We start from the raw sequence: 10,764 nt of genomic DNA, 5'->3' as shown, positions 1-10,764 counted from the left end.
GCTCTGCATCTCTCTCTCTCTCTCTCTCTCTCTCTCTCTCTCTCTCTCTCTCATTCTCATTCAGATCATCAGCTCGTCACAGCTCCATCAAAGAACTGTGTTCCAGTTATACACTATATGTGTATAGACCAAGAGATATTTTTCACATAGCTATGAGAAGTGTTATACATGGACGCGCGGTTGCCATCCATACTGTATTAAAGCTTTAATCAGGATAAAACCGTATATTAAAAGCTAACAGAAGCAGTAGCATTTACAAATAACATGCGGTTGCTGTACTGTATTAAAGCTTTAATCAGGATAAAACCGTATATTAAAAGCTAACAGAAGCAGTAGCATTTACAAATAACACCGTATCTAAAAGTATGAGACAACAACAAACAAAAAACATACCATTAAGAGCCGTGCTTGCACAGGTTCTGCGCAATCCTCTTCAATAATATCCTCTGCTTCTCAATTGGGCTCAAATTGATAAGCAATTTCACGACGCCATTGTTTACAATACAACCGTAGCACATACCGCTGAGGTGAGGGGCGGGATGTTTAGACGCGCACTAGAGACGGTTTAGCCAATCACACCACACTGGACCAGCTAACCAATCTGAGCCCATTGCGTATTTCTGAAGGAGGGGCTTCATAAAAGCAGGAAATGATCAGCGCGTTTAGAGTGCTTGCACAGGTTCTGCGCAATCCTCTTCAATAATATCCTCTGCTTCTCAATTGGGCTCAAATTGATAAGCAATTTCACGACGCCATTGTTTACAATACAACCGTAGCACATACCGCTGAGGTGAGGGGCGGGATGTTTAGACGCACACTAGAGACGGTTTAGCCAATCACACCACACTGGACCAGCTAACCAATCTGAGCCCATTGCGTATTTCTGAAGGAGGGGCTTCATAAAAGCAGGAAATGATCAGCGCGTTTAGAGGAGAAGGTGTGGAATAAAGGTAGATTATGTGAAAAATATTAGCAAAGTATTAACACATGTTAGACTGCACCCCATAAACACAATCAAGCCTAGAAAAAAAACAGTCAACCACCCCTTTAAATATTGATTTGTCATCACCTTGAGCTCTATTTCATTTCAGAGGATGGGTGTCCTCCACGTAGGCCAGAAAATTGAGGAACAGGCTGATTTTGAGAAGATTTATAAGAACGGTGTGTTGCTAGAAATTCCCTTAGTAGACACAATTCTCTTGTTTGCGACAATAAATAAAGCAAGAAACCTCATTATTTTCATTTTCTTTTTCTCTCAGCGTGGGCAGACAATGCCAATGCTTGTGCTAAACAATATGCAGGAACCGGAGCATTGAAAACCGACTTCACCAGGTATTCATCCCAGACTCCTTTCAGAATATGCACAGTTGTGTGCGTCCACCGCTGTAACCTTCACCTTTGACCTCAGAACCGGGAATAGGACTCACTGGGGATTGGTAATGGATGGCTGGAACTCAATGATCCGCTACTACAAGAACAATTTCTCAGACGGGTTCAGACAAGTGCGTATGCATTCTTTGTCTTTATGTCTTTCAATCAGACTGCATTGAATTTGAAGTAGCTGACTTTGCCCACAGGACTCCATCGATCTCTTCCTCGGAAACTATACAGTGGATGAAACCGATGGCTTGATGCCTCTGCATGTGCAGAAGGACTGGAAGTTCCTCTTGGTCAGTGCTTTTCCCATACTGCTTGTAGTAAGAGAGAATCCGAATTAAAAGAGGTCATTACTATGACGAATAAAAAAGAAAAAAATTTACTCCAAGCTGCTTCATGCAGTCCTCACATTTATAATTCAACAACACCAGCTGCTGGTCATTTTATATTCATAAATCTCTTCTACAGCTTTCTGTTATTATGGTGGTGGCCTTCTCCATGTGCATCATCTGTGTCCTAATGGCTGGTAAGGTCTGGCATTATAACACAACATGAAATAAAGCAATAGGGTCAATAACATGACATGTTTTTGTCCAAATCTATAGACCTTAGTCAGGTTAGACGCCAGATTGAATTTAACACAGATGAAAACTAGGCTTTACGATGGCAGACAAAGGTTCTAGATCACTTTATTTTCACAACTCACAACTTTCAAAACTGTTTCATGGAGTTTTTTTTTTGGAAAGATGTTTCATCAGCTGAACAATCTTTATGTTGTTAAAGTACAACCCATTGAACGCACTGTACTTTTCCTGACAAGAATTAAATATGGTGCTACCCTGACTAATATCTATTTATTTATTTAATAAAAAATGGAATTCCTACATGCAGTGACTTAAAAACAATGTTTTTAATGTCAGAACTATATTTCACTTTGATGCAAATGTCCTGATATCATAAATAAGAACTTAAAATGTTTTTGTATTATTTGCAATATATATTTTTTACGAAACCGCTTATTTATATTTGAAACACTAGTATAATCAAAGTCATGTGGTGCGACTAAGAAAGTCATGGGGTGCAAACAACATGTAAAAACATGCATGAATCAAAAACAAAAAAGGAAGATATAATGATATCATGTCAAGGTCAAGAAGTCTCTCAAAATATTAAGACATTTTTTTTAATGCAAGGTTAGTTCAGATCGTCAAATGTCATGTGGTGCAACTCCCTAAAAACTTGATATTTATGTATTAATAAATAAGATTTGTTGAAAAAAATTAAATATATACTGTATATATCTTTAAAATATATATTTTTAATAATTAAGTACATTCACATGTGTGGAATGTGTAAAGAAAATGTTACTTTTAATAATATTACACCACATGGTTTAATATGCACGAGTCATTACATTTAAATGAAACCAACAAAAAATAAATTTTTAAGAACTTGACATGTTTTAAACTAGATTTGTAAAATATTTTTCCTTTATTTACCATTATATGTCATTGACCCACAAGAGATGTGTGTTACAATGATTTTAATCCTTATACGGTTCCATTACTGTTGCTTCTTTGGAAAATGTACATACAGTAGTAGTGCCTATTTAGTTTGTGAATAATGGCATCTGGTACTCTCTGTCAGGTGACACTTGGACGGAGACCCTGGCATACGTGTTGTTCTGGGGAATAGCCAGTGCTCTTACGGCTGCTGTCATCCTGGTCAATGGACGGGAGTTTGTTGACGCACCGAAACTGGTCCAAAAAGAGAAGATGGATTGAATATCAAGACCTCCTTCCTTCTGTTCTCTCTGTTTCCTCTTTATTTTCCTCCAATACTGACCTGCTCTCCACACTGTCCTTAAACTTAAGCATCCCTGTTTTCTGCTCCCATAGATGGAGCATATTACCATATCATTTCACATCAGTTACTACAAATTTCCTTTGAATCATGGGACATGGTGTCCAAACTTCACAAAATTTCCTTAACAATAATACTTGCATCATAGAATTGCACATGGGTTGCACAACATCCCCAGCCTGTTAAGTGCATTGTGGACATTGTGTCTTACTTTAACGCTGCTGCGTTGTTACTGTTTGGCGATCGATCTAAATTGACCCGTTATGAAATTAGAGTTATTGTTTTGGCTCTAGAGCTTCTGCTTTATGAAACTGGACACCAGGCGTGTGCCCTTGGCCCAGTCTATGGGTTGACAGATCAATGAAGGTCTATTGTAATTAGATTGTTACACAAGGGAACATTACATGATGCATCGGTGGCTCAGCCCTTGGTTATTTCCATTTCTGTCCTCTCAAATCTGTGCTGAAATCAGCCTTATGCCTCGGTTTTATTTTCAGTTGTTCTTTGCAGTGGCAGTTTGGGTTTTAATGTGGTTTCCTTTTGTTCTGCCAGCATATTTATGGGGTTGTGTCTCTCACAAATGATCAAATTAGAGAGCTGTGGGACGCACTGGGGGAGAGAGAGGTATTAAGCACTGTTTCTTTATGAGTTTACAGAAAAATATGAACAGCACTTTTCCTGTGTAACTTCTTTATGTCTCTTCGAGGACCAATGAACACTAACAGATATGGCACGCATAAAGTCGCTCTTTAATGGCTCTTCGACTGCACTTCTCTTCAACGTTACCAATTCAGTGGCAGTTCATTAGACGGAAATAGGCTTCTATCAGAATACCTGTCAAATTGACTCACACTTTTAATTGAATTCCCTTAAACTATACTGACAATTCAGAAGGCATTCGCTTTTAACTAAATTATTTAGACAAGTGGCTTTCAAGGATGTCATATAGCAGAAAAAATGTCAGTTTTATTGATGTTCATTTGCATGATGGTGCATTTCACCTTTAACCCACTAATTTCTTTTCATTTTGACACATTTAGCAAGGTGTTTTTGGGATTGGGAGTGGACACTGAAAAATAATTTATTTTTAGGTCTTCCTTTTGAACTCATGAGTACCTTTAGAACTGAATGCTCCTCGGTTTGGTTTAATGTTGACAAAGAATGTAGATTTTGATGCCTTTATATGCGTGTTTTGTAGTCATCTGCAAATGATAATGCAAGCTGCAGTAACACAGTCATATTGGACACATCTCAACAGGAGATTGCAATTTCATCAAATTCATATGGGCCGTATTTTATTGATTTTCATTATGTGCAAAGATCAAGAGAATATGCAGTACAACTTGCAATTAAAATGGCTGGATTGAAACAGAAGACTGATAATTAAATCCTGTATTGATGTTGTTTGATGTTTACCTGTATAAATCTGATGTGTAAACTGTACATTGTAAAGAAAAAAAGGGAATTTATAAATGTGTGTATATATATATATATGAGTGTGTCATTGTAATCATGTACTGTACAGTGTAGTTTACAACAACATAGCTTTAGCACTTTCTGGTTGAGTTATTGTTCAATCAAAGTGATGTTACTGATCACATTCTTCCATCACAGGGCTTGATGAAAATGGCTTCCATTACCCTAGATTATGAACCTCATTGTTGTATTTCCAGGGTGCACTCGGGTTTAAGTGTGTTAAATGACATATTATCAATATTATTGTGTTTTTGGACTTGATCCTGACAGTGTTTTAAATCCCATTTAACCTTCGCTCGTCTTGTTTGATTAAGAGACTATATGCCTCAACATTACAGTTGCATTTCTGATTACTGCTCATTCAGAAGTATTCAGTACTCGCCCATGATTTCAAGGGAATAGTTTGTGAAACATCACTTGTCTTTAGTAGTCTATCAGTCCTTATCAGTCTCGAACCTCCACCATTCTGATGAAAACCACATTGAGACTATTGCTCATAATCTAGGTATTGTTTGGTTTTGATCATTGAGGTGTCATTTAATACATTTTAAAAGACATTTCAACCACTGTAACTGATGGTTTCTTGATGAAATCATGTTTAATAAATTCTACCAATAAAATGCAACTTGTCCCGCTTCTTACTGAAGCAAAGGCTATTAACAGGGCTGAAACACAAACGGACAAAACTAGATCAGAGTTGGTTTAAATGGTTCTGTGGTTTACGCTGATCAGCCACAACCACTGACAGGTGAAGTGAATAACATTGATTATATCATTACAATAGCACCTGTCAGAGCATCTCTAAAATGGCATGTTTCCCCACAAGACTTGCCATTTTGATTAGTACCTACCAAAAGTGGTGCAAAGAAGGAGAACTTAACTCCTGTCCATCACTGAAAGTAGCTACAATGGGTATGTGAGCGTCAGAACTGGACCTTGGAGAAATGAAAGAAGGTTACCTGGTCTGATAAATCACGTTTTCTTTTAGATCAGGTGGATGGCCAGGTGCATGTGTGTTGTTTACATGGGAAAATGCTTGCAGCAGGATGCACTATGGGAAGAAGGCAGGCCAGTGGATGTGTGTGCAATGTTCTGCTGGGAAACCTTGGGTCCTGCTGTATTCATGTGGATGTTACTTTGACACGTACACCTACCTAATGATCGCTGCAGACCACATAGATCTCTTCATCATGGCAATGGTGTTTGTTCCCTGATGGCAGTGGATGATGTACCTGCCACACTGCAAAAATCATTCAGGAATGGTTTGGGAAACGTGACCGAGTTCAAGGTGTTTCTTTGGCCTCCAAATTTCCCAGATCTTGATTCGATTGAGCATCTATAGGAAGTGCTGGACCCACAAATCCAATCCCACCTCATAATTTATAGGATATTCTGCTAATGTCTTGGTGCCAGAGACCACAGGACATGTTCAGAGCTCTTGAGGAGCCCATGCTTCAATGCATCAGAGCTGTTACGGCTGCATGAGAGGAACCTACACAATATTAGGCAGGTGGTTTTAATGTGGCTGATCAGTGTATGTCTAGTCTTAAATCAAACGGTGTTGTGCCATGTAATAACATAAATGTAATCAATTATATTAACATGTTGTGAGATTCCAGGCCATCATGAGGGCATACAACAAGGTAAGTGTATTAGATTAACATTATTTTGAGGTTCAGATTGTATCTCTATTTAAATGATTGTCGACCACCAAAGCACTAGGAAATGTATGTTACAACGAATGCAAGAGTCAATAGGTCTACTTGAGTTGGGGCTTCGGCATGTCTCATCTTTTTCATGTTATATTCACCTTCTTTTTTTTCCATGTCTCTGCATCCGTTTGCAAATTATTTTTTATTGGAGGTCCATCCTGAATTAATAGCGCCTCCACGTGGTTATCTGCTGGATATAAATTATCATGTAAGCCAAAAAAAAAAAAAATTAAAGGCTTTTTGACACTCTAAAGACTTTTAAACTCAGACAATATAAATTTAAAATGACAATCTATAAATGATCAAACTAAAGAATTAAATACAAACGAACAGTCATTTTCTCCTTTACTGATTTTTAAGGAAACCTAATGCGGACTAATCATTAATCGATGGTATATTTTTGCTTTTGTAAAAGCATCAGTCCGCAACATTTAATTATTTTTTTTAAATAACCGCGTTTAACAAGAAACTGTTTCGCTAATACGCAAGCGCGTTGTAGAGTAAACAAAGGCGATTTGCTCTTGCGAACTGTAGAGGTTGTCTAGACGGGACTTTTATTTTGAAAATCATCTTTCGGATTCGAAATTTCCTGTTAACTTTTCTTACTTCATTTCATTCTACGAATTTTAGCTGTAATTGTTTTAAAACACACGGAGCACAGCAGAAAATATAGTAGGAATGACCGAGATCAGACACATAAAGACAACAGACTCCTGTGAACGAGATCAGTGCGAGTGTTTTAGTTTGGTGTCTTCGCGCGTGCAGTGATGTGGAGCTGGGTTGATCTCTAGACATCATAAATGTGATAAGTTCGTGTTTTTGTTTTTTTTTGTTTGTTTTTTTTTAGGATTATTGATTTCCCCTCACTAAATCACTCAAGTAAGTTCATGTTTATCAGATCAGGGAAGTGTTTGTATTGTATTGAGGGCAGTGTGTTAAACAGTCTGTCTGAAACAAAAGACGCTACAGTGTGAGCTAACGTTACTTTAGCCTAACACTGATGTAAACATGCCATGACAATGATCATCCAGAACTCGTATAATGGACAGTTGTGCCTCCTATTTCTTCTAAATGTAAATTTATTTATGGCGTTATGAGAATATTCATGGACATATTGTTTCTGTGCTTTTATATGTTAATATCATTTTTCCATACATAAAAATAACTGAAATATTCAGAAGGCTTTTTACTGTTCAGAAATCCTTTTAAATTATGAAGAATAACAAACTCCATTATGTTTTAAGTGTAGATATCAGTTTTTGTTTTTTGTATTAATATAAAAAATTTTTTTCCGTTTTAGCTGTAGTAAAAACATGGATATGGTGAGTTTCCGTTTGCCTGGGCATGGAGACACGGCCCTGAGTAACATGAACTTCCTGCGGACGCAGCAGCACTTCTGTGATGTGACCATTGTGGCGGGAGGCAGGCGCATGTTCAGGGGTCACAAGGTCGTACTGGCTGCTTGCTCTGCGTTTCTCAGGGACCAGTTTCTCCTGAACCCCTCATCAGAGCTACAGGTGAGGACTTCTCGTGCCATCAGAATGACTAAGTTACAGCAGCATCAGAAGCAAACCATTTGATCTTCTGTGTCGTTAGTGTTACATTGGTCGGTATTAGTGGATGAAATATAATAAAATAGTGTCACAAACACCCTGAAGATCGAACATTTAAACTTCACATTTGTTGTTATTTGTGTCAGTGATTTTCAGATTATCACCTCCTAAAATCTGTGAAAATAATAAACTGTAGTGGTTCATAAACTAGACTTTATGCATAAATTAAGAAAGACGGACATCTTATTTGTACAATGTAGTTGCGCATTCCAAGCAAGTCTGGAATTCTATTCTTTCCGTCCACTGGTCCATTCAAGGACACTCATTTCTGAATATAAAATGTCCAGAAGACTTTGTTTCAGTATAGACCCTTTTAGGGCCTACGTCACAGCGCTAGCTGGAGGCAAAACAAAGCGAAAACTGGAGACGGCCAATTCAAACCAGCACAGATTCGGCTACATAAGGAGCTTAAAATCTTCAAATCATCTTGTTTTGTTGGGAGCCAGAATCAACGTAATACAGGCTCCAATTTGAAAATGTATTGTATACCTGCTGCCACTGCCAGACAAAAAACTGACGACAGCTGTGGTTAAACACGATAAAATGAGCGGACTGGACAGAAATGATCAAAAATGCTCGCATTTGCAGCGCACGCTTATCAGAAAAGGTTAAATAAAGTATTGTCGATTTAAAAACCCCTATTTAGATCTGCCTCCATCCAATCAACGTATAAACCCAAGGCCCCACCCTTTTATTTATTTATTTTTTTTCCGCTTCAATAATCCGTTCTGCACAACATGGAAGATATGTTGCTGCTTCCATTTCACTGCAACTTTAATTTTGAAAATCATTTGTTGCTTTGATTGTCAACAAATACTTTGTCTATTCAGCAGGTGTCGATGTTGCACAGCTCAGCGGTGGTATGTGAGCTCCTCCAGTCCTGTTACACAGGGATGCTGCAGTTCAGTGCCAAAGAGATCGTGAACTACCTGACTGCAGCCAGCTACCTGCAGATGGAGCATGTGGTGGAGAAATGCAGAGGAGCTCTGAGCCAGTACATGCAGCCCCGGAGTCGCAGCCCCATTGTGAGTATCCCAACCTCAAACACTTGTCAAACTTGATGTGCAGTGATGTCACAATCATGTTGCATTGTTGTCTATGGAGCAGCCTGAAATGTATAAGTGAAGTAGACTAGCTCCCTCGGTCAAAACTGAGGGGTCAAGGGCCTGTCCATATAACCTTCCCTCGTCCACTTCATGAAACTGAAAAATTATCAAAAAGGTGTTGGGGATTCCCCCGAGGGGAAGTACTTGGGGAGAAGTTAGCAAGTGTGTCTAAATGCTAAGTGGAATGCAGCCTTTGTAAGCCTTTGACCCTGATTGGCTTGTTCAGGTGTGTTTGATTAGAGTTGGAGCAAAACATTGCAGGACTGTGGGGGACCAAAGCTGGCCACCCCTGGTCTCAGCAGTTTGGGTGGAGGTCGACAGCTCATTCCACCAAAGAAGAGCAAGGAGGGTGAAGGTTTGGGAAAGCAACTTTGTGCTTCATTAGCTATGTTTCCATCACACTCTTTTTATGCGCGTTTTGAAGTATTGCATCAGAAACGAGTGAGGGAAATGCCAAATTTTGAAAAATCTCTTAATTCGCAAAAGTTTTTATGCTCGCTTGAGGTGGTTTTTGACTTGTGCGAAAAAGGGTGAATGCGAATAATGGGAGATGGAAGTGCATTTTGCAAATAAATCCCGCATGAGCGTTCAAAAAAAGTCATGTGACGTTGTGCTATGGGACGGCATAACCTGACTAACCAGCGGACTGATTTTGTTGAACAGCATCTGAAATGTTATGGTCATTCTGAAGTGCCCGAGCAAAGTCTGTCATCAAAGTATTTCTGTATAATTGCCTCCCAGAATGGTCTACCATGACCGCATTCCCAAACAGCTGACATTCACCTCCGAAAGCAAGACCGCATTTAATGCGTTTCATCTGCTCTCTTGAAGTGCAAGTAATTTTATTATTTGAGAATTATTATCTTAAGTGGCTTCTCCTACTTTTCTTAGTGGTATTTAGTGCCAGTTTATCAGGAAGTGGCGATTTTGTTCTGTCTGACTCGTTGGATGGAAACGGTGCTTATTCGCAAAAGTTTTGTGATTATTCCAATTTTGCGCACAAGTTAAATTTGCAACTTAGGATGGAAACTTGGCTATTGTGAAGAAACAACAAGGTATACACTTGTATGTGTGGATTGATGCAGGGAGGTGCAGTTCAAGTGGCAGGCCTGAAAGCCAGCATCAAAGCCTTAAATTTGATTCTGGTCACAGCTGGGAGCTAGTGGACTGAGCGGCTTTATACATACAGCCCCTAATCTCAAAGTAAAAGTTTAGTCTTAAGTGTGTCACAATTCTAAGAATGACGTAATTTTACTCTTATTTCTAGACTTAAGAATAAGAGTGATTCATAAAGGTTCCATCACTGATCTATATTTATATCTAGATCAGTGAACTATCCTTTATGACGTCATGGGAGAGTCTCGGAATGTAGATGACGTTTGTCCAAGAAATTTTGTTGCTAGGTTTTTGAAAAAAGTCTCTAAAGGGATGCGGAAGTCACTAAATCTAGTGACAAAATCACTAAATTGGCACACTGACTACAACATATGTTATTTACATTTCATTGGTCCTCTTGTTTTTGCATGTGTTCATAATTTCTTTGTATGATAGCATGACCAAAAATTATGACCGCACAATTTGGCTTGTTTCATTGCATTATTATCACAAATAAAACAA

General features: G+C 38.6%; 2 protein-coding genes across 3 annotated transcripts in view; both read left to right on the top strand.

Moving 5' to 3' along the window:
* Nucleotides 1-4,609, top strand: part of LOC107754789 (phosphatidylinositide phosphatase SAC1-B-like) — a 14,329-nt gene extending 9,720 nt beyond the window's left edge. The window contains exons 15-20 of the mRNA XM_016571376.1: nt 1,092-1,161; nt 1,260-1,332; nt 1,409-1,502; nt 1,578-1,670; nt 1,846-1,903; nt 3,025-4,609. Coding sequence (XP_016426862.1) covers nt 1,092-1,161; nt 1,260-1,332; nt 1,409-1,502; nt 1,578-1,670; nt 1,846-1,903; nt 3,025-3,161 — 525 coding nt within the window. The 3' untranslated portion in view covers nt 3,162-4,609. The remainder of the gene's footprint in view (nt 1-1,091; nt 1,162-1,259; nt 1,333-1,408; nt 1,503-1,577; nt 1,671-1,845; nt 1,904-3,024) is intronic.
* A 2,410-nt stretch (nt 4,610-7,019) lies between these two features.
* Nucleotides 7,020-10,764, top strand: part of LOC107754826 (zinc finger and BTB domain-containing protein 6-like) — a 20,611-nt gene continuing 16,866 nt past the window's right edge. The window contains exons 1-3 of one of the 2 annotated variants that reach the window (XM_016571426.1): nt 7,020-7,307; nt 7,729-7,945; nt 8,875-9,066. In XM_016571426.1, the coding sequence (XP_016426912.1) occupies nt 7,742-7,945; nt 8,875-9,066 (396 nt within the window). In that variant the 5' untranslated portion in view covers nt 7,020-7,307; nt 7,729-7,741. Of the gene's footprint in view, nt 7,308-7,728; nt 7,946-8,871; nt 9,067-10,764 lie in introns of both variants that reach the window. The other variant, XM_016571425.1, reaches the window with a different exon arrangement.

This window comes from Sinocyclocheilus rhinocerous, unplaced genomic scaffold (assembly GCF_001515625.1).
Source record: "Sinocyclocheilus rhinocerous isolate Xijiao unplaced genomic scaffold, SAMN03320098_v1.1 scaffold21, whole genome shotgun sequence".
Taxonomy (NCBI): Eukaryota; Metazoa; Chordata; class Actinopteri; order Cypriniformes; family Cyprinidae; genus Sinocyclocheilus; species Sinocyclocheilus rhinocerous.
Note: the sequence above shows the minus strand (reverse complement) of the source record. Positions and strands in the feature narration are given on the sequence as shown.